This window comes from Myotis nattereri, assembly GCF_964212035.1.
Source record: "Myotis nattereri genome assembly, chromosome: 15".
NCBI classification, from domain to species: domain Eukaryota; kingdom Metazoa; phylum Chordata; class Mammalia; order Chiroptera; family Vespertilionidae; genus Myotis; species Myotis nattereri.
This window is the reverse complement of record NC_138090.1, coordinates 39301040-39327525: the sequence shown is the minus strand read 5'-3', so window position 1 is coordinate 39327525 and position 26486 is coordinate 39301040. Positions and strand designations below refer to the sequence as shown.

At 54.5% G+C, this 26486-nt stretch overlaps 3 protein-coding genes across 4 annotated transcripts; 2 read left to right on the top strand and 1 right to left on the bottom strand.

Annotated features, from left to right (window-relative positions):
• Window positions 1-1270: 1270 nt before the first annotated feature.
• Window positions 1271-11195, top strand: FBXO17 (F-box protein 17; the record flags this gene model as incomplete). The annotated part of the gene is made up of 5 exons (XM_081106900.1): window positions 1271-1619; window positions 2146-2257; window positions 7374-7469; window positions 8307-8442; window positions 9696-11195. 5 exons carry the CDS (start codon window positions 1271-1273, stop codon window positions 9837-9839), a joined length of 837 nt encoding a protein of 278 aa, XP_080963026.1. The 3' UTR covers window positions 9840-11195.
• A 475-nt stretch (window positions 11196-11670) lies between these two features.
• MRPS12 (mitochondrial ribosomal protein S12) lies at window positions 11671-15264 on the bottom strand. 2 transcript variants are annotated; one of them, XM_081106899.1, is made up of 3 exons: window positions 14930-15264; window positions 14463-14530; window positions 11671-12304 (listed from the first exon to the last, which is right to left on the bottom strand). In XM_081106899.1, the coding sequence occupies exons 2-3, from the start codon at window positions 14509-14511 to the stop codon at window positions 11934-11936; spliced, it is 420 nt and encodes a 139-aa protein (XP_080963025.1). In that variant the 5' UTR covers window positions 14512-14530; window positions 14930-15264; the 3' UTR covers window positions 11671-11933. The 2 variants fall into 2 exon arrangements, with proteins under 2 accessions (XP_080963025.1, XP_080963024.1); XM_081106898.1 differs by lacking the exon at window positions 14930-15264 and adding an exon at window positions 14746-14898.
• Window positions 15020-26318, top strand: SARS2 (seryl-tRNA synthetase 2, mitochondrial). The gene is made up of 16 exons (XM_081106889.1): window positions 15020-15306; window positions 18345-18440; window positions 20665-20694; window positions 21265-21405; window positions 21631-21685; window positions 22186-22249; window positions 22502-22607; window positions 23308-23355; window positions 23595-23703; window positions 24013-24058; window positions 24141-24228; window positions 24308-24417; window positions 25115-25208; window positions 25302-25394; window positions 25486-25551; window positions 25855-26318. Exons 1-16 carry the CDS (start codon window positions 15040-15042, stop codon window positions 25996-25998), a joined length of 1557 nt encoding a protein of 518 aa, XP_080963015.1. The 5' UTR covers window positions 15020-15039; the 3' UTR covers window positions 25999-26318.
• The last annotated feature ends 168 nt before the right edge of the window (window positions 26319-26486 follow it).

Here is a 26486-nt window from a genome sequence, read left to right as displayed (position 1 = left end):
GCCCCCACCTGTACACCAGGCCTCTATCCTATATAATTAAAGGGTAATATGCAAATTGACCCTAACAGCAGAATGACTGGGAATGACTGGTCACTATGACACACACTGACCACCAGGGGGCAGATGCTCAATGCAGGAGCTGTCCCCTGGTGGTCAGTGCGCTCCCACAGGGGGAGCTCTGCTCAGCCACAAGCCAGGCTGATGGCTGCCAGTACAGCGTTGGTGGCGGGAGCCTCTCCTGCCTCCTCAGCATAACTTAGGATGTCCGACTGCAGCTTAGGTCTGTTCCCTGCTGGCAAGTGCACATCCCCCAAGAGCTGCCGGGCTGCCAGAGGGATGTCTGACTGCCAGCTTGGGCCTGATCCCCCCAGAGAGTGGGCCTAAGCCAGCAGGTGGACATCCTCCAAGGGGTCCCAGACTGCAAGAGGGCAAAGGCCGGGCTGAGAGCCCCCACACACACACAAGTGCACAAATTTTTGTGCACGGAGCCTCTAGTGTTTTTAATGATTAATCAAGTAATGTAAATGATTAGGAAAAACTGAGGACTTGAGGAGTGAGGGGAAGGGAAAAGGAGGTAGGCACCTAGGATGGGAGATCACCATGGTTTGGAAGGATTGTGGGGATTTGAGACTCTGGAGGGAGAGAGCTGGAAAGAGGTGAAGGGAGGAGAGAGATGCCTAAGATTGAAATTCTGAAGAGGCTGCCATTGAGACAAGGGCTCAGAGTGACCATGGGAGGGAGGGGCTCAGTATTTCCTAATCATTTACATTACTTGATTAATCATTAAAAACACTAGGAAGGGCCACAGGAGAGCTGGGTTCTGGTTAGAGCAAGAAGGTGACAAGAATGTTCAGTGAGGAGACTGACAGTTCACGAATGCCAGAGCCGGAGGAGTTGGGGCAGGTTGCGGGATGGGATGGAGAGGGTTTCACCCTAGGAGGTTTTCTAGCCGTCTTCAGCATGCTTATGGCCATATACACAAAGTGCTTCTGTATACAAGTGCGCAGGCCAGGCGTGGAAGCCGTGGTTAGCAGGCCTGGTGGAGTCATGGTCTGGCCAGTGGTCTTTTGCCCAAGAGGGAAAGCCCTTCGCCCTCCAGAGCCAGGTGGCAGGGACTAAGTGCCCGGTTTTCGCGGCCGTGGCAGTCCCCTGTCGTCCGTTAAGGCTGGTGGGGTCACGATCAAGCCGCAGGGACCTGGGGGAAGAGGAAGGAGGCCGGACTGCCCTGACCTGCCAATTCCTCTCAACTGCAGGCTTCCAGCCGCCAGAGATGGGCGCCCGGCCCTCGCGCAGGCGGCTGCCCGCCGACCCGCCCATCGCCTTGCACGCGCTGCCCCCAGAGCTCCTGGTGCAGGTGCTGAGCCACTTGCCGCCACGCACGTTAGTGACGCGCTGCCGTTCGGTGTGCCGCGCGTGGCGCGACGTTGTGGACGGGCCCACGGTGTGGCTGCTGCAGTTGGCTCGCGACCGCAGCGCCGAGGGCCGCGCCCTCTATGCGGTAGCCCAGCGCTTCCCGCCCAACAGCGAGGACGAGGAGGAGTTCCCGCTCTGCGCCCTGGCACGCTACTGCCTGCGAGCGCCTCTCCGCCGAAACCTCATCTTCAACTCCTGCGGAGAGCGTGGGTACCGGGCGGCCGGGGAGCCGCGGAGACGTGGGGTGGGGGCCTCAGTGAGGTGGCGAGTGGGCGTGGCTGGAGCTAACGAGACGAGGGCGGGACCGGGGTTGGGGGCGGGGCCAGGGCAGGAAGTCAGGGGCGGGGCCTAGGGCGGCTCTTGGGAGACTGGGTGGGCCAGGCCAGGGTGGGGCTGGAGAAAGGGACGGACTGGAGGGGCTGTGGGCAATGGAGGGAGACGAAACTGGAGGGTGAGAAAGGCAGAAGGAACCCCGCGGTGCAGGGACTGTAGACTCCGTCGGCGCTGAAGAGGAGTCGGGGCAGGGCTGGGAGAAGCCGGCGGGTGTTGGTGGGGGCGGGCTTGCCTGCAACGGGAGGACGTCCGCGCGGGGCGGGCCAGGCAGGAGGAGCCGGGAGGCCAGTAAATGAGCGGTGGGAGCGGCTGGGCCGTGGTGAAGGAGCCCGGGCGGGGCCCGGAGAGAAGCGAGCTGGCCGGCTAACCCCTCCTCTTCAACCCTGTTGCATCCCACAGAGGGCTTCCGAGGCTGGGAGGTGGAGCACGGCGGGAATGGCTGGGCCGTAGAAAAGAACCTGACCCTGGTGCCGGGGGCTCCTTCCCAGACCTGTTTCGTGACTTCTTTCGAGTGAGTGGCCCTTGATCCCTGGGGCAAGGGCTTCAAGGTGGGTCCGGACCCTACCCACCGGCTTCGTCCTCACCCACCTTCACCCTCCCCTCCACAAATATTTGTTGAGGGCCTGCTATGTACCAGGCACTGTTTTTTTTTCTTATTCTTCTTTCTGTTTTTTGTTTTTAAAGATTTTAAATTGATTTTTAGAGAGAGGGGGAGAAAACAGGAGAAACATTGATGGGGGGGCAGGGGGGGACATAGATCCGCTGCCTCCTGCACGTCTCCCAGCAGGAATTTAGCCTGAAACCCTGGCAGGTACCCTGAGCGGGAATCGAACCAGCAACCCTTTGGGGCAGGGAAGGATGCCCAAATGAGCCATACCGGCCAGGGTTCAGGCACTGTTTCATATGTCAAGATACAAGAAAAATTCAGAAAGATCAGAAAACTGCTGTTTTTTCATCTGCATTTTAGATGTAGGATGGGGGGAGACATTAAACACATAAAGGATAAAATAACAAGAACACAACAATCTTTACATATAACTCTAATCCTGACAACAACCGTGCAACATAGATGGTATTGTTATCTCCACGTTATAATGGGAAACTAAGACACATAAGTAACCAACATCTAGTAAATGGTGGAGCTGGGATTTGAACCCAGGCTCCAGAGCTTCTGGTTGTGGTAAATGCTATGAAGACATCAGAACGGTCTGATTGGTTGGTTGATTCTCTATCTCATATCCCATACCTATTTCCTTGTCCCCTACTCCCATAGTCAACTATTCTCACATGGCATTATCCAGCTTTCTAGTAGCTGCCAGTATATTACGGGTGAAGTAATATCTCATTGCTGTTTTAATTTTAATTTGCATGTTTCAACTTACTAATAATTAAGCATCTCTTCATATGCTTATATGAAGCATCTCTTCATATGCTTATATTCGTTCACCTTGAAAGGAAATGTGGGCCGCGAGGCTGTAGTAGGCACAGGGGCGGATCTTAGCCCATCCTCCACGCCCCCGCCTGGCCCCTCCCACTATGGCCCCTCAGTACCCTGTCTACTGGCAGCCCCACTCTGGCTGCCACCACTCCCACGCGCTGACGCTCCCATGTGCTGACAGTGCTGGCCCCACTCGCACCCACTGACAGCGCGGGGTGATTGGGGCCGGCACCAGCAGCAGGTGTGAGCGAGGCTGGCACTGTCAGTGGGTGTGAGCCGCAGCTCTGCCCCGATTGCCCCTCAGGAACAGGGAGAGGTGGAGAAGCCCTCAGGGGCGATCAGGCATGGTAGCTGCCGCTGGCACCTGCTGATGGCACCGAGTGATCTGGACCAGCACCGGGCACCAGAAGTGGGTGCGAGTGGGGCCAGCGCTAGCAGCGGGTGTGAGTGGAACCAGCACCAGCAGCAGGTGCGAGCACCAGACACAACCACGGTGCGGGAACAAAGAATTTCCAGTTACCACCAGAGGCTCACCCCGATGACAGTGAGTGGCGCCCCACCCTGGTCTGGTGCCCCCTCTCATCAGCTCTACCATCCTGCCATGGCCAATCCCGCCATGTTCTGCACATACCCCCAGTGGTCAGTGCACGCCATAGCAACTGGTTGTTCGGTCTATTTGCATATTAGCCTTTTATTATATAGGACATATTTTTATTGATTTCAGAGACAAAGGGTGAGGAAGAGAGAGATAGAAACATCAATGATAAGAGAGACTCATTGATTGGCTGCCTCCTGCACGCCCCACACTGGGGATCAAGCTGGCAACCTGGGTATGTGCCCTGGCAGGGAATCAAATCATGATTTCCTGGTTCATATGTCAGTGCTCAACCACTGAGCCACATTGGCTAGGCTGATGTCTTATTCTTGTTGATATATAAGAACTAAATATATAAGAACTAGAGGCCCAGTGCATGAATTCGTGAATGGGTGGGTTCCTTCAGCCTGGCTGGCGATTGGAGCAGGCTGGCCGGGGGGAGGGACTGCGGGAGGTTGGCTGGCCTTGGGAGGTTGACTATAGGAGCACACTGACTGCCAGGGGCAGCTCCTATGTTGAGCATCTGCCCCTTGGTGGTCAGTGCGCATCATAGCAACTGGCTGGTCGTCAGGTCGTAATGGTCCTTTAGGCTTTTATATATATATATACTAGGGGCCCAGTGCATGAAATTTGTGCACTGTATGGAGGGGTCCCTCAGCCCAGCCTTCCCCCTCTCATAGACTGGGAGCCCTCAGGGGATGTCCTACTGATGGCCCCCTCTGCGGGAGGTGACTGGGCTGATCAGGGGAAGGTGCCAGCCCTATCACCCACTGCTGCAGCCACTGACAGCCACCACAGCCACCAAGGTGTTTTCATCAACATGGACTCCAGTCCCTTCACCATGAAAAAATGACCACTTTCTTTAGGTATTTTCAAGATGTGTCTTCCATAGGATATGACGTGTGGTTTTTTTTTTAGCCTCACCTGAGGATATGTTTCCATTGATTTTTAGAGAGAGTGGGAGAGGGAGAGACAGAGAGAAACATCAATGTGAGAGAGACACTTTGATTGGTTGCCTCCTGCATGAGCCCTGACCTGGGCCCCGGCCAGGGAGGAGCCTGTAACCTAAGTATATGTCCTTGATCAGAATTGAACCTGGACCCTGCAGTCGGCAGACCGAGACTCTATCCACTGAGCAAAACCAGCTAGGACAGGATATGACATTTATTAGCCCCTCCAGCAGCAGACCTTCGTTTTTTCCTCCAGGAGGGTGGTGGAAAAACCCTAGATCACCTTCTTAGATTCTTATAACCCAAGTTACCAAGAACACTGCAAGTGGCGGCGTACAGGGAGCTTAGCCAATGCGCAGTCAGAAAAGGTGTTTACACTCAACTGGTCTGGCTCAGTGGATAGAACGTCGGCCTGTGGACTGAAAGGTCCCAGGTTCAATTCCGGTCAGGGGCATGTACCTTGATTGCGGACACAGCCCCGGTGGGGGTTGTGCAGGAGGCAGCTGCGCCATGTTTCTCTCTCATCGATGTTTCTAACTCTCTATCCCTCTCCCTTCCTCTCTGTAAAAAATCAATAAAAATATATTTAAAAAAAGAAAAGGTGTTTCCTCTGCAGCCCATGTGCAGAGGATTCCCTGCGTTGTGTCCACTGGGCTAGGGGTGTGTCCCCGGCCACCAGGGGCACGCCCCCAAGCCCGGCAGCCCCGCGTTGGCTGTGTCCAAGGGCTGGGGGATGTGGATCCCATAGACACGGCGCGTGGGAGGCCGCCAGGGGCACACCCCCAAGCCCGGGTGGATCCCATGGGCACATGCGCAAGCAGCTGCCACCCCGCAGCTGCTTGCACTTGGTGTCCTGGCCGCTTGTCCTGGGACCCAGCCCTCTTGGCGCCTCCAGCTGCTTGTCCCAGGACTCAGCCCTCTTGGCGCCTCCTGCTGCTTGTCCTGGGACCCAGCCCACTTGGTGTCCCAGGACCCAGGCCGCTTGGTGTCCCGGGACCTGGGCTGCTTGGCGCGGGTGCACGGTCAAGTGGCCGCGGGGCCGCTTGTGCTTGGCGCCCCAGCCACTTGTCCCGGTACCCAGCCCGCTTGGCCCCCCGGCCACTTGTCCTAGGACCTTGGCCGCTTGGCACCGCTGCCCGTAGGCCACTCCTGGCCAGGGCGTTCTGGGACTCCGGCCGCTCAGGGCCTCCACAGGGGCCTACAGGCTCGGAGTGGCCTGGGTCCTGCGGATGTTCCCGGGACCCAGGCCGCATGGTGCCCGCATATGCAAATTAACCTGCCATCTTTGTTGGGTTAATTTGCATACTCACTCCTGATTGGCTGGTGTACATCGCAGAGGGACAGTCAATTTGCGCCTTTCTCTTTTATTGTATAGAGTATATAAATTCCTTGTATGTTCTAGATGTCTGTTTCTTGTCCATCCTGGACATTGCAAAAATCTCCCATTCTACCATTAGTATTAACTTGTGCCCATGGTATTCTTTGTTGTTATTTTCATATGATCAAACTCATCTCTCCCTTTTTTGCTTTAGCGTTTGTTCTTGAAATTTTGTTTTAAAAAATCCTTTCCTATCCTTAGATTCTAACAATATTCTTATATTCTCTTTTAAATTAAATCTTTATTGTTGAAAGTATTATATATGCCCTCTTTTTCCCCCCATTGACCCCTTCTAACCCACCCCTGCCCCCCACCCCAGGCCTTCCCCACCCTATTGTTATATTCTCTTCTAGTAAACTCTTAGTTTTACCTTTCACATTTAGATCTTTAATCCACCTTTGAATGTGGTGTTAAGGATCTAGTTCCCCCACCCCTCCACATACTGACCCATTTTCCCAACACCATCTACTAAAAACATCCCTTCCCCATGGAATGGCAGTGCTTCCTCTGTCATTTTTGAAATTCCCATAAAACCTAGATTTATCCCTGAGCAGTTCTTCCACCAGTATGACACTATTTCTATATTGTGGCATATTCAAGTGATGGAAGAAAAACTATTTACAAAGGTGTAGGCAGACCACAAGGTATAACCCGTGACCCCCAGGCTAGTAACAGTAGGGCGAAGGGTCGTTCCCACCCCTAGGCCTGACGGGGTAAGTGCAGAAGCAGTTACGGAAACAGGGCAGAGAAGGCTGTGAGGAGAGGGCACTGTGGAGCTGTGCCGTCGCTGACAGACACAACAGCCCCAGGTGGTCCCTTGGGAGGGAGCCAGGAGGATAAATATCCTGGTTTTATTCTCTTCTCTCACTTCTGTCTTCTGCTGGAGCTTCCCATTGGCTGACCCAACAGGAAAGAGAGGATAAGGGAGACCAGTCCACACATCTATACAACCTCAGACGTTGGGCCCCCACACTTTAGGAGACCCCAGAATTCCCTGCTCAGTGTTGGCCTCCCTTTATACTCATGTCCAGGTTCCCACAAATATTAGGGGCAGGCCTGCATCCAGGCCAGCCTCCTGGAGCTCAGGGCAGGGTGGAAAATGGTGGAGGGATGAGAGAGGCCAGTGGGGCTGCCCAGCCCACATACATCTTGTCTAGAGAACAAACCCTGAGGGGCTGCTTTGACAGCGTTGTCAGAGGAGGCTTCTGGAAGGTGATTTCTGGGCTGTGACTGTAGCTCCACACCCCCACCATCTCCCCTTCCCAGATGGTGCTTCAAGAGGCAGCTAGTGGACTTGGTGATGGAGGGGGTGTGGCAGGAGCTGCTGGACAGCGCCCAGATTGAGATCTGTGTGGCAGACTGGTGAGTGAAGAATGGCAACCTGCCCCCAGAACCAATGGTGGCGGCAGCAGTTCTGCAAAAGGGGTTCATCTCATGCCCCCATCGATGCCATGGCAGGGGAAGTGATGTTCTCATGGTTGCTAAGCCAGGGAGGGCAGAGCCTCAGTGAGCTGAGAGCCCCTATTCTGCACTCTTCCCCACCTTCTTCCCAGCAGGCCTGGGTTGGCATGGGAGCCACTGACTGGCTTGGTCTGGTCTAAAACAGGTATCTCCCCTCACCCGTCCAACTCCATCACCTGCAACTCTGCCCTAACCCCAAGGGCTTGTGGACACCAAGGCTTCAGAAAAGTTGGGAGCATTGTGCCATGAAAACAGGCTCAGAGGGGGCAGAGCTGGGCCAGGGCACTGGCTGGCTTCAGACCCTGTGGGCCTACGGTAAGACCTTCCTCCACAGCACCCAGGTTCCTTCACAGAGCTCTCGGACTCCTTCCCTCCATCTCGCTTCTCCATAGATTATCCAGTTTCTTCCCTGGAGTTCTGACTCATCCCAGGAGTATCCAGATCCTACTCCCTCTGGCTCCTCTCCAGAAATGCTGGGGGCTCCTCCTCTCCTAGGTTATAATTTCTCCCCAGAGCATCAAACTTGGCCACCCCCCCCTCCCCGCCACCTGACCAAAAGTCTCTAGAATCCGCCCCAGGCTCTGGCTCCACCTTGAAGTACCCAGGCGCTTCCCCCCAGAATCCCAGGCTGACACCTCTACATATGGGGTGTGGGTGTGTGCAACCCGTATCAAAGTGCAGGAAGGCCCAGAGATTGGGTGGATGACAGAGGCATCAAAGCTCACCCCCACCTGGCAGGTGGGGCGCCCGAGAGAATTGCGGCTGCATCTACCGGCTCCGGGTCCGCCTTCTGGACGTGTACGAAAATGAAGTGGTCAAGTTCTCGGCCTCACCCAACCCGGTCCTTCAGTGGACTGAGAGAGGCTACCGACAGGTGAGTCCAGGCATACCTAACTTCTCACTCTGCTCAGATTCCCCTCAGCTTGCCTTTCCGCTGGAAGTCTGTAATAGCAACAGCTAATCCTTGAGCCATTATTGCACACCAGGCCCTGTTCCAATAGCCTCCCCTATTCATTTCATTACTGCAGCCTAAGTTTTCAACATACATTTATTGAGCACCTATTGTATACTATCTAAGTGCTGGGAATGCAGTGATGAATCAAAGTTGTTGCTCTATCCCCATTCTAGAAGTGAGAAGACTAAGGCACAGGAGGTCAAATGACTAGCCCACAGTCACACTAAAGTGTGCAGGGTCTGATTCAAGCCCAGAATGGCACCCAAGTCTGTGCTGTCAAAATCATCACACCTCAGTTATCCAAGTAGACTTCCAGGTGGTCATTTCCACTCCTGATCTCCCACCATCCAACAGACTCACCATCCAGAAAGATCCCAATACAAAGTGAGTCAGATCGCCAGCCTCCCCTAATTGTCACCCTCCCGTGGCTACATCTCAGAGTAAAAGCCAAAGTCCTATCGTGGTGCTATTAAAGGAAATGAGGCACAGATCCATGCTACAACATGGATGCATCTTGGGAAAAGGGAAAGTGGCCGGGTCAAAAGGCCACACATTGTGTGACTGCATTTATATGGACTATCCAGAATAAAAAAGGCCAGAGACGGAAAGCAGATAGATTAGTGGTTGCCAGGGGCTAGGGGTAGGGAGGAATTAAAAGTAATAGCTAATGGATATGAGGTTTTTTCCCCCTGGGGTGAGGGAATGTCCCAGAATTAGACAGTGGTAATGGTTGCCTAACATCGTGAATGTACTAAAAAATGCTCAATTGTAGTTTGTTAGGTGAATTTTACCTCCTTGACCCCATTTCCTAATTCTCCCCTCACTGTGCTCCAGTCATACTCCTTCCTCAGGGCCTTTGCACTGACTGGTCCTGTCTAGAACACTCTCCCTCCAGATCGCCACAGGTGTCTGCTCAAGTGTTACCTCAGTGGGCCTTTGCTTACCCACTTTGCAACCCCTGCCCCTGCAGAATTCCCTCTGTTCCTTACCCCATCCATCTTCAGTGTCTGGGTCCTCTACTAGATGGTCAGCTCCATCAAAACAGGGTCTGCGTTGCTTTCCTCACTGCTGTATCCCCAGTGCCCAGAGCACCTACCTGATTTGGGGGAGTATCTGATCAGTTGGAGGAGGAGCCCACAGGTCCTCACCCTCTTGGTCTCCTCCCCATGCAGGTCTCCCACGTCTTCACCAACTTTGGCAAGGGCATCCGATACGTGTCTTTTGAGCAGTATGGGAGAGACACACGCTCCTGGGTGGGGCACTATGGCGCCCTTGTGACCCACTCCAGCGTGAGGGTCAGGATCCGCTTGTCCTAGCCCACCAGCCTGGTCAGGCCTTTTAGGACCTACCACCACCTGCCCGACATCATTGCCAATCCAGGGCAGCTTTGCAGCCAGGAGCCAGAGGATGCCCCGCCAGCCTCCAGCAAGCCTCATGTGCTGCTTCAGAATGGTGGCCCACATGCTGCTCAAGAAACCAGGTATCCAACTGGGCTGTTCACAGCTTCCTGAGTCAGAGGGTTCAAGGAATAACTGAGACTTTTAATTTGCCTGCTAATTGTTTTCTCATGTGTGGATGTCAGCTGATAGACTGTGACTCTCCTTGCCATGTTTCCAGGGTAAGCTGATTGCTGGCAGGGAGCAGAGGCCAGTCAGAAAAGCCTGCCCTTGAGGGGACCAACAGGAACAGTGAAGGGAACCCTTTCTGCTGTTTTGGGGAGTCTCAGATTCAGCTGTGGGGCCTGTGCAACCTTGTTCTGCACTGCCCCATCAGCACCCCCCTCCCCTTTGGGCTGGACTGGCACTGTTTCTTACAGAATCTGAGACCAGGTCTGTGCTGTGCCCTTCACCCACACCTCCTGCCCCTGCCTCAGGGACAGCTTGGCTCCTCTACGGCAACACCTTCCTTTTCTCCGTTCAAGCCCACCTGCATACAAACTCCAGGAGCAAGGAGTGCCATGAGCACTAAAGTGACGTGGAGTCCTGTCCCGACTCCTCTCCTGTCTCCCACTCTTTCCCTATGTGGGCAAAGCCACCGAACAAATGCAATAAAATTGGTGCTAAATGTGAGGTGATAGGGTACTTGTCTGTAATCGGTGCACTTATCTGCCCCCCTCTCTGATCCTAAAAGGCCTTGTGGGATGTTCTTAATTGTGAGACCTTTAGGTGTGCCAAGCGCTGTGCTGGCAACGGAGGCGGCTCTGATGCCAGTCCTCAGCGGTTCTCCCAACAGCTCTCAGGCAGGACCATTATCTATGCCATTTAGTCCAGGAGGAAACAGGCTCCGAGTTTAATGACCTGCCCAAGGTCACCTGGCCAGTAAGTAGGGGAGCAGAACTTGCACCTGAGTTGGGCTCCAGAGCCCAAGGATATAGCCCAGCTCCCAATCTTAAAATCTAACATGGCCAACCATATAATCAGGTGAGGGCCGTATTACTTTCAGGACCATTTCCCAAGGGATGAAAACAAGTCTGGCCCTGACTGGTTTGGCTCAGTGGATAGAGCATTGGCCTGCGGACTCAAGGGTCCCAGGTTCGGTTCCCGTCAGGGGCATGTACCTTGGTTGCAGGCACATCCCCAGTGGGGAGTGTGCAGGAGGCGGCTGATCGATGTTTCTCATCGATGTTTCTAACTCTATCCCTCTTCCTTCCTCTCTGTGAAGAGTCAATAAAATATATTAAAAAAAACAAGTCTGGAGGTGTCGGGGGGGGGGGGGGGGGACAAATAAACCCAAAGTCACCGAACTAAGAGGTTGAGGTGTGCTTTGAACCCAGGGGTGTGATTCTGAGGATAACAGAAGAGAAGCTCCCATGTAGGCAGCAGCGCCCTCCCCTGTCCCCACTCAGTCCTTTCTCAGCACTCCTTCATCACCACCATTACAATTACTTCCATCTTCAGGAGGAAGCTTGAGGGCAGGCCTTTCCTTGCCCAGGCACCGGGCCTACAGGAAGGGGAACTGGGTCTCAGTCCTACCACCAGACTCCAAACCTTAAAACAGAGTAGCCATCTGCATGCGCTTCGTTCATAGTGTCTAATCTTCACCAAACCCAACGAAGGGGATGCTGTGAGTAGAGGAGGAAACAGGCCCAGAGGTCATTCAGGTGCCAAGACCACACAGAGGGTGAATGCCAAGGGGTACACGTCAAACCAGAGTCTGTGTGTGTTTATTGCAACCCCTTCTCATCAGATGGCAACAGGGTACAGTTCTAGCAGAAGCCTCTTGCACCAGCACTCTACACATGGACACCAAGGATGTCGGTGGGCTATTGGTGGTCCTGATGGAAGAGGAGCCAGGATTTGAACCAGGGCCAGCTGCTTCTAGAACTAGCCTAGCTTCCCAAGGATACTGCAGGAACCCACAGACAAAGGTTCTTGTTCTACGGAAACCCCAGCCCACCCCGCCCCTGGCGGTCACTTCTTCTTCTGCACATGGCCACAGTCATACTTGCCACGCACAACCTTGAGCTTGACACCAGGCAGGTCCTGGGTGCGTCCGCCTTGCACAAGCACAACATGGTGCTCCTGCAGGGTGTGGCCCTCTCCTGGGATAAAGCAGACGGCCTCTCGGCCTGTGCTGAGCCGCACGCGGCAGCACTTGCGGTTGGCTGAGTTGGGCTTCTTGGGTTTACGAATGAATGTGCGTAGAACCACGCCCTTCAGCTGCGGCCGGCCTTCTGTGGGACCCAGCTTTGGAGGCGGCCACTTCGGAGGCCCCCGACGGTGCATCTGATTCAGGGTGGCCATGGGGCGGGTGGCCCAGAGCCGGGGGACCAGGGCGAGGCCTGGAAAGACACAATGCGGGAGGGCAGAGTGGGGTTATTATCCCAATGAACAAGTAACAGTATTAGCAACTCAATTCTGATGTTCCAGGCACTGTCCCAAGCCCTTTATAAGATGCCTGTTTACATCTTTGGATACTCACGGATAACAATAACAACATTTATTAAGCAACCACCATATGTCAGGTTCTCTTTTAAGCATTTTACATGAATTAACTCATTTTATTCTGCAAGAAAGGTATTAATTGTAAAGCTGTTTAGAGAATAATGAAAGCAAACAGGCTCACAATGCTCACTTCTTGTTCTATGCCTCACACCTACGTTAACTCACGCCATTCCCACAGCAACACTACGGGGTATTTCAGGAAGGTGTCACTCCTCCTCCTGTCACACCCTGTGAGCAGATCCTGTCAGCTGAACTTTCAAACACACTCTTTCTCCCTCCTCCATTATACTCTCTCCTGTCCTGTCCACCCTCTCCTCCTCCCAGGTCTCCCCACTCCCACTACCTGCTCCAGCATGCAGGCAGAGGGACCCCGTGCCGCCTGGATCAGATCACGGATCCGATCACATCCTTCCCCTGCTCAGAGCCCTCCTGTGGGGCCATCTCACTCAGGGTCAGAGTCCAAGTCCTCCCACAAGGCCCGACAGGGTCTGCGCCTGGTACTTCCCTTACCTCATCTCACTCACCCCCTTGCTCACCCAGCTACAGCCTGTGTCCCCAAACACATCAACAGCAAGGAGACCGTGTAGCTGCACTATAATAAGAGGAAAGGCAGGTGGGGACAGAATACATTTCCAAGACAGACCCACAGGATTTGCTCACGGATAAAATGCAGGATGCGAGACTCAAAGATAACTGGATTCTCTCCAACCAGCATTCACTGGGCACCTACTGCTTCGTGGCCCAGCAATGGAGGCACAGTGACTGAGACAGCCCTGGACCATGTCCTCTCAAGAGTTCCCGGTCCAGGATTTGAGATCCAGTCTTCCCTCTGTCACAGCATGGATGGCCTTTCACACCCAATTTCACCCCTCCACATCAAAGGCAGGTCCTGGACCTACTGTCCACCTCCACCTCTCCTATGTCTCGAGTTACAGCACAATCTTCCCTAGGAGTCTCTTCCTAGTGGTGTGCCCTTCAGCAGCACTGGTGCGGCTCAGTTAGCTGGGTGTGGTGCCATGAACCCAAAGGTTGCCGGTTCAACTCCTGGCCAGAGCACATGCCTGGGTTTGGGGCTCGATCCCGGGTAGGCGGCATGCAGGAGGCAGTCGATCAAATGTTACACTCTCACACGGATGTTCCTCCCTCCCTCCCTTCCTCTCTCTCTAAAAATCAATAAACTATTTTTTAAAAAAAAAGACTCTCGGTTACTCAATGTCTCCGTGTCCTTCACGACCATGTCTCCCCCCTGAACACCATGTGTGGGAGGCTCTCATGAGACCTGCATGTCAGCCCAGATTTCCCAGGCAGGTGCAGGCCTGTCCTGCTCAGCCTTGCGATCCTTGGTAAGGGGCAAACAGAAGGTGAATAAGTGAATGAAGTACTTCACAAAGGGCCATGAGAAGCGTTTAATATCTGTTAAGAGAGTAAGTTCATAAATAAAGCATCGCTCTCGGTGCCTGGGACATACAAGGCCCTTGAAAAATATCAGCTGAATGAATGAGTTAAACGCCTTGCTCAGAAGTCTAAACCACGGGTGGTAAGTACAGTGGTTACTGAAGAAATAATTGACCCAACTCCTGCTACTCACCTGACACATGGTAGCCCTTAATGCAACTACTTCTCACATCTGCTTTTGCACCCGAGCTCCGCCAAAACCCATCGTACAACCACCCGTGATTTTTTTTTAAATATATTTTATTGATTTTTTACAGAGAGGAAGGGAGAGAGATAGAGAGTTAGAAACATCGATGAGAGAGAAACATCGATCAGCTGCCTCCTGCACACCTCCTACTGGGGATGTGCCCGCAACCCAGGTACATGCCCCTGACCGGAATCGAACCTGGGACCTTTCAGTCCGCAGGCCGACGCTCTATCCACTGAGCCAAACCGGTTTCGGCCACCCGTGATTTAAAACCCTGATTCCCTTGGGTCCGTGGCAGAGGCACAGACGTCCCTCGTCCAGCCTCGACTCTGTAGCCCAAGACGCCCACTTACTGTAGCTCAGGGGCATGCTGAGGCCCCGGAGAAGGCCGGACCACGACATCCCGCCGTCCGCGGCGTCCCTGTGTCAGGGGACAAGAGACTCAGAAACGAGGAGGGGAGTGCCCGTAGTCGGGCTCGCACCCACATGCGCCCTTCCCGCTCTCGGGGCCTGGTTAAACTAAAGAATTTCCTCTGACGCTCGCCCTGGGCAGGCTTTGGGGCCCGCCCGCCCCCTGGAGTAGAGGGGAGACGGGCGAGAACCGGGGAAGTTTGGAGACCCCTGGAGGCCACCGACCTCACCGACCCCAGCAGGGCCCGCCGACACGCCGAACCCAGCCTCCCGCCACTTCCGGCGGTGAGCCCGGCCGGTCCCGCCTCTCACTGGAGGGGCGTGGCCAAGACTGCGATTGGGCAACGGCCGAGTCAATCTCGGTCAACTTTTCTCACTGAACCGCTTTTGAGATTCGGAAGAGGGTCACCTCTTCCAAGGTCTGCGTGACTCTTCCGCCGGCGGATGGCTGCTTTGCAATTGGTCTAAACGCGGAGTGGGCGGGACGAAGGGTGTGTGTCGCCTTGTCCCCTGGCCAAGATGGCTGCGTCTGTAGCCCGGCGCTGGTGGCCTCTGGTGGCCCGCCGAGGGCTCCGGCTCCGCGGAAGCTGTGTCTGCAGCCAGAGGCCAAGGAGAAGTTTCGCAACCGAGAGGCGAGATCGGAACCTCTTGTACGAGCACGCACGCGAGGGCTACAGCGCGCTCCCTCAGCTGGACTTGGAGCCGCTGTGCACACGCCCGGAAGAAGCCGCGCGCGCCCTGGAGCACCGCAAGGGGCAGCTGCGGCCGGACGACCTGCCGGCGATCGTGAGTGCGCTTGCGCGGGCTAGCGTCGGGGCCAGAGCGCTTTGCCTATTGGCTGTTCACTTTACGGACGAATGGGTTTGCGAGACACCCTCCAGCAGGGGGCGGTCTTACCGCTTGAAGTTTAGTTCTTTTCCACGTGTAATGCCAGGACCTCACGCACGTGCGCGTTGTCCACCGAGCGCTGAGGCCCTACTCCCTGGACCCCCATCATGGGCCTGTTCCGCAAAGCGTGCTGGGTAGCTGCTCTGCGTGTGCCAATGTGCTCTGTGCTTCGACTTCATGCCGGGCTCATCCTAAGGCTAAATCTAGTCCAACTAGAACCGGCGTCACCATACTTAGGTCTTGCTGCGGTGCTGAGGATGGTGGGGACCCCAAATCCTTGCAGCCCTCTCTTGCGCTCTCCTACTATCCTTTTCTAAGTGCTTTATACATATTAACCTCATTTAAGTTTTACCACAACGCTGTGAGGTAGGTGCCATAAGGCTCAGAGAAGTTAATGAACTTGCCCAAAATCATGTAGCTGGCGACAAGTGGGAATTTAAACCTGTGCTGCTTGGTTCCAGACGCGGTGTGAACTACCCCACTATGCTTACTCACGAGCAAGACAATTTGAGTTCACAGTCTAGTGAAAGAGACAGATTTAACATACAATTAAAAACATAATTAATTTCTGGTAAGTGCTGTAAAGACAGAGTAGGGGGCGGAAGGGACATAAAGATTTTATAAAAACAGGAGTAGAGGACACCGTTCTGGGAGGGCTTCTCAAAGGAGGTGGCATTAAGCAAACATCTGTGAGTGAGGTCAGCCAGGGGAACGGCAATTCCACTTCTGATTATATACCCCAAAGAATTGAAAGCAGGGACTTCAGCAGATATTTGCACACTCATGTTCATGGCAGCATTATTCACAACAGCCAAAATGTGGAAATCACCCAGGTGTCCATTGATAGATGAATGGATAAACAAAATGTGGTGTGAGTGAGTGAGTGTGTGTGTTTGTATATACAGGGTGTCCTAAAAAATGTATATATACTTTATATATAGCTCAATTGATTTTTCTTTCTTTTCAGATTTAACCCACTGGAATTAGTAATTATTCAAAGTGTGTGTATACACTTTTGGGGGACACCCTACCCTATGTATAAAAATATTGTTCAGCCTTAAAAAGGAAGGTCTGACATATGTTATATCATGGATGAACTTTTTAATTTATTTTTTAAAATATATTTTTATTGATTTCAGAGAGGAAGGGAGAGGGAGAGAGAGATAGAAACATCAATGATGAGAGAGAATCATTGATTCGCTGCTTCCTGCATGCCCCCTACTGGGGATCGAGCCCACAACCTGGGTATGTGCCCCTGACCGGAATCAAACCCAGGACCCTTCAGTCTGCAGGCTGGCGCTCTATTCACTCAACCAAACCGGCTAGGGCTTGGATGAAACTTTTTTAAAAAATGTTTTTATTTTAGAGAGAAACATCGATCTACATGCCCTCCTGCATGCCCCCTACTGGGGATTGAGCCCTGCAACCCAGGCATGTACAGGAGAACGCTCAATCCACTTTGCCACACCGGCCGGGCTCATGGGTGAATCTTGAGGACATATGTTAAGTGAAAAAATCCAGTCACAAAAAGACGTACTATATGATTCCACTTATCTAAGTTACTTAGAGTAAAATTCATAGAGTGAGAAAGTAGAATGGTGGTTGCCAGGGGCTGGGGAGGGGAGAGTGAGAGTTTGTGTCTAATGGGTGCAGTTTCAGTTTGGGAAGGTGAGAGTTCTGGAGATGGATAGGGATCATGGTAACACAGCAGTGTGAATGTACTCCGTGTCGCTGAACTGTATACTTAAAAAATGACTAAAATGGTAAATGTGGTGTCTATTTACCACATCCCAAAGCTTGAAAAAGAACACTTCTTTGGGGCATAAAGTGTGAGGAGGGCTGTGGCATGCGGCCTTGTGTGACTGCTCCCGGGGACTGCAGAGCAGTGCTCACTCTCAGGCAGAAGAGGAGCTGTGTGAGAGCGCTGGCCGGATTGTGGGGAGAAGGGAGCCTGAAGGCCGGGAGGCTCACACAGGGATCCTCATTGGAAATGACAGGATCTGGGGTATCCGGGAGAGGGGGCATGGGGAGGACAGATTTGATGGATGTTCACAAGCCCTGGGCCTGGCCTCGGGGCTGGGGTGGCATCCAGGAGGAGGCCCAGGGCTTTGGGATGGAGGATGGGAGTTGGTGGGGCTGCCCCTAAGGAGGAGGAGCAGATCTGGGTGATGCTTTTCCCAGAGTCATCCTGCACATGGTGACAGGGAACATCCAGGAGGAGCCTCTAAATGAGGAGCAACCCAACCTATGGCCGGTGTCCCCTCCAGGTTTCTGGCCCGGGGCTGCAGGGCAGTGTCTATACCAGCCGTGGGCAAACTACAGCCCGCAGGCCGATGAAATGAATAAAACTATTGAAAAAAAAGACCGTACCCTTTTATGTAATGATGTTTACTTTGAATTTATATTAGTTCACACAAACACTCCATCCATGCTTTTGTTCCGGCCCTCCGGTCCAGTTTAAGAACCCGTTGTGGCCCCTGAGTCAAAGAGTTTGCCCACCCCTGGTTTACTCTTTGGTTGAAAAGAAACTGCAACCAGAGAGGACAAAGGAGTTTGCCGCCCCGGGTCCTGGGCCCCAGAGGGGAGAGCGGGCTCCCAGCCCGTGTTGGAGAGTGCAGGGCTAGCTGTCCGGCAGCCCCTAGGGTAGAGGCTCTTCTGCCCCACATGGAGTCTGAGTGCTGGCGGGGCCTCAGCTCCACGTCCCTCAGTGCCAGGTGCTTTCATCTCCTGTTCTGTGTCCCTTCGGAGGCTGTCCTGTTCAGCTGTTCAGCTCTCCTTAGGGTGCATCGTCCAGTCCGCGGGGATTGAGGAAGGGAAGCTCCAGGAAGTCCTCATAGAAGGGAAGAGGGGAGAATGGCTGCCCCGGACAGTGAGGGTCCAGGTGGGGCAGAGGACGGGGGCTGCTTCACATCTTCCCCTGCTGTGTTCACCCCCAGATCGCGACATGGCAGGAGCTGAGGCAGCTGCGGGAGCAGATCCGGAGCCTGGAGGCGGAGAAGGGGGCCGTGGCGGAGGCGGTGCAGGCCCTGCTGGTAAGCATGGGTTCTAGGTGGGTGGGGGTGCGGGCAAGATGCCACTGGCTGGTTTTAATGAGAAACCAAAGTTTTTTAAAATTTTGTTTTATATATGCTTTTGCATATATCTTTTATTCTTTTTTAAAAATATATTTTATTGGTTTTTTACAGAGAGGAAAGGAGAGGGATAGAGAGTTGGAAACATCCATGAGAGAGAACATCGGTCATCTGCCTCCTGTACACCCCCTACTGGGGATGTGCCCACAACCAGGGTACATGCCCTCGACCGGAATTGAACCTGAGACCTTTCAGTCCGCAGGCCGATGCTCTATCCACTGAGCCAAACCGGTTAGGGCAGAGAAACCAAATTTAAGGAACTTGAAGGATGTGGACATTCATTACCTCACATAACAAGCCGTCCAGGGCCAGGCATTCCTGGGGCTGATAAATTAGTGGCTCCCCCAGCATCCCCAGCCCAGGTTCCTTCCCTCTCTCTCCCATGACTTCACTGTGGTGATTTGACCTCAGTTTCCCCTCTCACAGTTCCAGGATGGTTGGCACAGTACAGTGTCTCTACCAGTGACTCTGCCAGAGGCTGAAAATGGGGCTTCTCTGGCTTGAGTGCCTTTTCCAAGAGTAGGGAGACCTTCCCTGAAGCCTCCAGCAGGTCCTCTCACTCTCCTGGGCCCAGAACTCCCACGCCCACCCATGAGCAGCAAGAGGCAACCTCAGCTGGACCCGTGTTCCCTGAACCCCAGGCAGCCTGGGAGGCAGACTGAGTCGGGGGTCTGTGGGAAAGGAGGAAGGAGGGCAGGTGAGTGTGGATTAGACAGCCAGCAGCATCTGCCGCAGAGGGCTGAAAAATAGTCATAAAAACAATAGCAGGCATTTATATGCCAGTCACTGTGTGCCAGGCACTGTTCTAGATGCTTCCCTTACTCTAAATTCTCACAACACTGAGACCGGGACAGTACAAACCCAATTCTACAGCTGAGGAGACTGAGGCCTCAGGCGGTTAAAACATGCCTCAGTCTCAGCCAGGAAGCGAGAGGCAGGATTCGCATCCAGGCATTGGGCTGCCTTTCAGCACTCTGTTCAAAGGCCTCTCACAACACTGATTACACCTCCCTGGGCCACAAGCATCACAACACAATTGATCTCAGTTAATGGTCAGTGAGTGCCAGAGCATCATCTCAGGGAAGCCATGCACCAGCCTGCTGGGAGGTCCTGTTATCATCCCATTTCACAGTTGGGAATGCGGAGGCTCCGAGAGGGAAAGAGAAATGCCCAAAGGCACACAGCGGGTCAGCACCCAGCATTCAGACCCAGTTCTGTCTGATTCCCTCTGTTGCTCAGCATCACAGAGGCTTGGGGGATCAGAGGCCCTTGGTCGCAGGCCTCCAGTACACGCTCACAGACTGTCTTTCTGATCCTCAGTTTACTCATCTACAAAACGGGGTCACGGCCCTAGCCAGTTTGAATGTCGGCCAGTGGACTGAAGGGTTGTGGGTTCGATTCTGGTCAAGGGCACATACCTTGGTTGCAGGCTCGATCCCCAGCGCCGGTCGGGTGCCTGCGGGAGGCAGCCAATCAATGTGTCTCTCACATCTATGTTTCTCTCCCTCTCTGTCACTCCCTCTCTCTTCCACTCTTTAAAAATCAATGGAAAAGCCGAGACCGGTTTGGCTCAGTGGATGGAGCGTCGGCCTGCGGACTGAAAGGTCCCAGGTTCGATTCCGGTCAGGGGCATATACCTGGGTTGCGGGCACATCCCCAGTAGGAGATGTGCAGGAGGCAGCTGGTCGATGTTTCTCTCTCATCGATGTTTCTAACTCTCTATCTCTCTCCCTTCCTCTCTGTAAAATATCAATAAAATATATTAAAAAAAAAAAATCAATGGAAAAAATATCGTCGGGTGAGGATTAACAAATCAAAACAAAACAGGGTCACGTTGATGCCAACTTCGTGGAGTAGGTTGTGAAGAAATAGGATCATGTGAGAGCCCTCTGCATGGTGCCAGGCATGAGGCAGCGCTCAGTGAATGGGGTTGCAGGTGTGATTATTATTGTTATTTTGCCTCTTCGCAGCTTTACTGACAAAAACTGAGGCACAGTCAAGGGGAACCCAGCCAGGCATTAACAGAACAACAGTTCAGATCCCCTGGCCTGTTTGACCTTTCACCCCCCCTCCTCCCCACCCTCAGCTGCATCAAACCAATCACCCTGTCTGTCTTTTCTACCAGGTGAACCAAGACAACAATCAAGTGCAGCAGGTACCACAGGGAGTTAACATACTGTCCCCGGTGGGGGGTGGGCAGTTCATATATCAGTCATGATTCCTCCATTGTATGAGGATTAAGAGGGGGGGAAACAGGCTGTATTGATTCATGAAACTAAAAAGCAAGCTTCAGGTACAGCTAGGTCTAGGTCCTGGCTCTGTATTTGGTTCTACTTCCCTCTTATTCCCAGACCAGCTTTCTCCCCTTGGGGGAAGGGAGGCAGGGTCGGGGACAAAAAGAACCTCTTCCCTTATAGCTCCAGCCGTAGTCCTGGGGCTGGTTCTCATAAGTTTGGTTTGTGTCAGGTGCCTGTCTTTGAGCCAGTCACTGGGGCCAAGGCAATGAAATGCTCCAGTAATCCAGGCCTGAGTCATGTCCCCAAGGATGTGCCATGTGAAGGTGAAGGAAGAAGGGTGGTTCCCTAAAGGCAATTAAGGATATTGAGCCAAAAGCAGAGGCAGCAAATTGTCTACTACAGAGGTTCTGCCAGCAGGGACCCAGGTCAGACTGGTGGAGGGACTCCCCCACCCTGGCCTGGGCTGACCCTTCTCACCCTGCCCCCAGGACCCGCAGTATCAGAGTCTGCGGGCACGGGGCCGGGAGATCCGGAAGCAGCTCGTGCTCCTGTACCCCAAGGAGGCCCAGCTTGAGGAGCAGTTCTACCTGCGGGCGCTGAGGCTGCCCAACCAGACCCACCCAGACGTGGTAAGGCCTGTGCTGGGCAACGGAGGCCACGGGCCTGCCTAGTGCCACCTTTCTGACCTGTTGGTGACCTTGGCAACCCCAGGGCCAACATGTACAGCTGTGCGGGTTGTTTACTGCCTAACAGCACAGTGAGGGTCCAGCCACAAGCCCGACATGAGGCTGTGTCTGCCAGAGGGGGTACCTTTTATAAGGTGATTTCTGGTGATGCCCTCTGTCTCCCTGCAGCCCATCGGGGACGAGAGCCAAGCCCGAGTGCTACACGTGATCGGAGACAAGCCAGGTGGGCCACACTCAGGCCCGGGCACCCCAGGCTGGTGGCGGGGCTTCTGGGTCTGGGGCTGTGCTGGCTTCCTCTTCCTCAGCTGGAGCCCAGGGAGGCTGTCTCTTGGGGGCAGTTCTGTTTTTATTCTCTCCCCTCACCTCACTGGGTCCTCTCACCCTGTGTCTGTGTGTGCCTGCCCCTGTCTCTGTCCAACTGTCTTTGGCCCCATCTCTCGTGAGCTTTTCCTCTCTGACTCTCTCCCTCTCTCTCTGATTCTCTCTCCCTTCTACCTAGTGTTTCCTTCTCTTTCCCATCTCTCTTCCTCTCCTTTTCTGATCCTGCCTTCAATCTCTTTCTGGCTCCCATCTCTGCATCCATCTTAACCTTTCTCTTTCTTCCTCTCTCTCCTTTCGCTCCCTGTCTTACTGCCTTTCCTTCCCGCTGTTTTCTAATCTTTCTCTCTGTCCCATCTCCCTGGCTCTCCCCATCTTAGCCCATTGCTTTTCATCCACATCCAGCTTTCTCCTTCCAACCCCGGGGCCACCTGGAAATCGCCGAGAAACTTGACATCATCCGTCAGAAGTGAGCTCCCTCCCAGCCCTTTCCACCCAGCCCTCCCCACCCCAACAGCTGGCTGCCGGCTCTGCCTCCCCCAGCCCAGTACTGGGTGTGGAACCACCTGGGCCGCACCCCTCATGAATGTTTGATACCCGGTTCCCGTTTGGCATCTGGGCCTCTGCCCCTGGGTATTCAGTCTTTCCTCCCACCCCCAACGCCCCCAGCCTCCAAGTCCTGGTCCACAAGCCCCCGCCTGTCTGCCCATCTGTCTCTCAGGCGCCTGTCTCACGTGTCTGGCCACCGCTCCTATTACCTGCGCGGGGCTGGGGCCCTCCTGCAACATGGCCTGGTCAACTTCACCCTCAGCAAGCTCATCCAGCGGGTATGGTCCAAGTATGAGAGGCTACCTGGAGGGGTGGCATTGCAGCTGAGCTCCGAAGGCTCACGGCAGTGCGGAGGGCTGTGACCGCTGTCCAGTTACTGTTTTCAGAACTTCACATGTATCATTGACACATTTAATTCTATGACAACTTTCTGAGGTGGGTGCTAGTATTATCCCCACTTTAGAGATTGAGAAATTGAGGTCTGGAAGGGGAGTAAGTAGCTGAAGGCTTTATAGCTAGCATGTAGGCTCAAGGATAGCGCCTACATTTGTTACCACTGCGCTTGCTGCCTGCCTGCCTGCTGTGTACACAGTGTTGCGGAATCATGGCGTCCACTGACACTGGTGGGGGGTTGGCCAGGGCTCAGTGCATGGGGCGTTGGCCATGGCAAGGGACTGGGACATTACCTGGGGAGCCACGGAAGGCTTTAAGCAGGGGAGGGAATGATAGAACTACGATCTGTGGTATGATCTGAGTGTGGAAACCATGAAGCGCCCGAAGAGCGTCCCAGTGACAGGGACACCAGGGCCGGGGCCAGCAAAGCCCACTGCTCAGGCCTTCCTCAGTTTCCTCCGAAGTGGAATGGACTTTGGAGGGACAAGGGAGTGCCAGTGGCCATCTGCAGTGTCGCTTCAGGCCTGAGCTTGGGGTCTGGGGGGGTCTTGGCTGTGCTACTCACCCCTTTCCTTCCCCACACAGGGCTTCACCCCCATGACAGTGCCAGACCTTCTCCGAGGAGCTGTGTTTGTGAGTGAGGGCTCTGCTCTCCAAGCCGAGCTGTGTATCGGGCCCTGCGCTGGGGACCCCGGGCAGAGGCCGGCCTGTCTCCCTAGGAAACTGCCCTAGGGCTGGCTTGAGGGGTCAGGATGGGACAGGGAGGCCAGGGTGATTCCAGATTCTTATAGGGGAGGAGCAGGGGTTGTGACTGCAAAGTGGAGGAGGCTGTGCTTCGCTGTCCCCTGACCTCTGTGGCTTGGCCTCCTCAGGAAGGCTGTGGGATGACACCTAATGCCAACCCATCCCACATTTACAACATTGACCCCTCCCGCTTTGAAGACCTCAACCTGGCCGGGACAGCAGAGGTGGGGCTTGCAGGTGAGCACCTGCCTGGGGCAAGGGTGGTGAGTACACCTCCAGTGTCCTCAGAGCAGGAGCAATTTTAAGGGGGCAACTTGGAGTATTCTGGGGGGGTGGCGGCTGCCTGCCCAGGGTACCTTGTTAACCCCAGGGCCAACATGTACAGCTGTGCAGGTTGTTTACTGCCTAACAGCACAGTGAGGGTCCAGCCACATGCCGGACATGAGGTTGTGTCTGCCAGAGGGGGTACCTTTTATAATCCTATAAAAGTTTCCTGTGGATGGAGAGTGGCCCTGGCTGACCCAGACTGTCCCCCTCTCTTCCCAGGCTACTTCATGGACCACGCTGTGGCCTTCAGGGACCTGCCCATCAGGTGATGCCAGTTCCTGTAGACCTTGCCCCAACCTGTGATGTTCCCTCTCCCTTCCCTGAACCCCCCATCCCTGCTCCCCCAGGATGGTTTGTTCCAGTACTTGCTACCGGGCAGAAACACACACAGGGAAGGAGCCATGGGGGCTATATCGAGTGCACCACTTCACCAAGGTTGGCATAGCAGGGACTTAGGGGGGCCACCCAACAGCCCAGGGTCTCCTGACTCCTTTGCCCCCCTGCTCTGTGCCAGGTGGAGATGTTCGGGGTGACAGGCCCTGGGCTGGAACAGAGCTCACAACTGCTGGAGGAGTTTCTGTCCCTGCAGATGGAGATCTTGACAGAGCTGGGCTTGCACTTCCGGTGCGGAGGAGGGTGGGACTGAGGTGGGGGGAGAGAGGAGGTAGATGCTGGGCTGGCGCTCCCCCCATTCTGAAAACCCTCTCCACTTCTCCCCCTGTCCCCTTTTCCCCGTGTAGGCTATCTGTCTGTCTGTCAATCTCTAAGTCCTGACTAGGGTTATGGGATTGTAACCACAGCATCAGCAGCACAGGGTGCTCCAGGGTCGAGACCCAGGCCCCTTCCCTCCTGTTGCTCCCCATCCCTAAGGTGCTGCCTCTCTTGCAGTCCCAGGCGGCTTCTCACCACCCGGTGAGAAGCAGGGACACACCCCTTGCCTTAAAGATGTTGGAAGCCTACTTCCCCTCTCACTGTCAGTCACACATAGCTTTCAAAAGACGCTGAAAAACACAGACTTTTTTTCTGGGGTGACCCATTACAAATATTTGGGGTGCTATTATTACAGACAGTGGGACTGGCCATGGTGAGCATCCTGGAGACACGGCCACAAGTCCTTTCTCCTCCCTGGCCTTCTCTCCCATCAGCTCCTTCCTGCCTCCTGTATCACCTTCTCCATCACCACCCACTGCCTCAATGAGGTGTCCCCTTTGCCACTGTCTCCCTTTTTTACTTCCATTGCCCACTTTTAGCTACCTTCTCTCCCACTGCCTCCCTCCTCCCCTCACCCTGACCTTTGCCTTGCCTGTCTCCATGGCTGCAGGGTCCTGGACATGCCCACCCAGGAACTGGGCCTTCCCGCCTACCGCAAGTTCGACATTGAGGCCTGGATGCCAGGCCGGGGCCGCTTTGGCGAGGTGAGCCCCCACCCCAGTGGGGACGCAGGGTGGAAAGAAGATGACACCGGCCCCACAGCTGATCCTCTCAGCTCACCCCACCCCCCTGTCCAGGTCACCAGTGCTTCTAACTGCACAGACTTCCAGAGCCGCCGCCTCCACATCATGTTCCAGACAGAGGCTGGGGAGCTGCACTTTGCCCACACGGTGAGCACCTGCCTCCACTCCCAGCCGTCCACACCACCTCAACCCCTGGGGCCCGCCAGCAGGCCTCAGCCTGAGCGTGTCTCTCTCCCAGGTGAACGCCACAGCCTGTGCTGTCCCCCGCCTTCTCATCGCCCTCCTGGAGAGCAATCAGCAAAAGGTGAGGGGCCCTGGCCAGTGTGGCTCAGTTGGCTGGGCATCATCCCGTGCACTGAAAGGTTGCTGGTTTGATCCCTGGTCAGGGCACATGCCCAGATTGTGGGCTCAAGCCCTGGTAGGGAGCATGCAGGAGGCAGCTGATCGATGTTTCCCACTTGCATTGGTGTTTCTCCTTTTCCCTTCCTCTCTCTATAAACATCAGTAAAGAAATCTTAAAAAAAAAAAAAATGGTGAATTATACCCAAAAGGGCAGAGGTGGAGGGCTAGTGCAGTGGCAGCATCCTAAGGCCTGCTTTGTCCCCAGGACGGCTCGGTCCTCATTCCCCCTGCCCTCCAGCCCTACCTTGGCACCGATCGGATCACAGCCCCCACCCACGTGCCTCTCCAGTATATTGGGCCCAACCAGCGCCAGAAGCCCAGGCTCCCGGGCCAGCCTGCCTTGAACTGAGGACTCATCCTCATCGGCCACCTGGGTTGTCGCTGTTTGCCGGCTGAGGGGACCGTGGACCCTGAGACATGTCCTGAGTCTGCCCTGACATCTGTATCCCTCATCAGCTCCACGCCTGGGCCTGTGGACTCCCGGGTCCACCTCTCCTTCCCTGCTGCCTCAGAATCAGTGATCTTGTTGTCATTGGGGGTCCCAATGGGAAGCAGGCCATTGGGGACTTGAAGGATCTAGGGATGGGATAAGAGAGGCCTCCACCCCTTCTGTCTTCCCACCCCCCTTAGTGCTTAGCAGAAAGTCTCTAATAAATGGTCAGAACAATCGTCTTTGTGGATCTGTGAGCACAGGAGATGGCCCTGGCCAACTAGTGTGGGTGGGGGCAATTGCTCAGAAGTGTCAAATGATCAGAGGGGCCATGGCTGGACATGCCCAGCAACTCCTAGGGCACATGGACAATGCTGGGTTTGAACCCAGGCCTGCCTTTCAGTAGC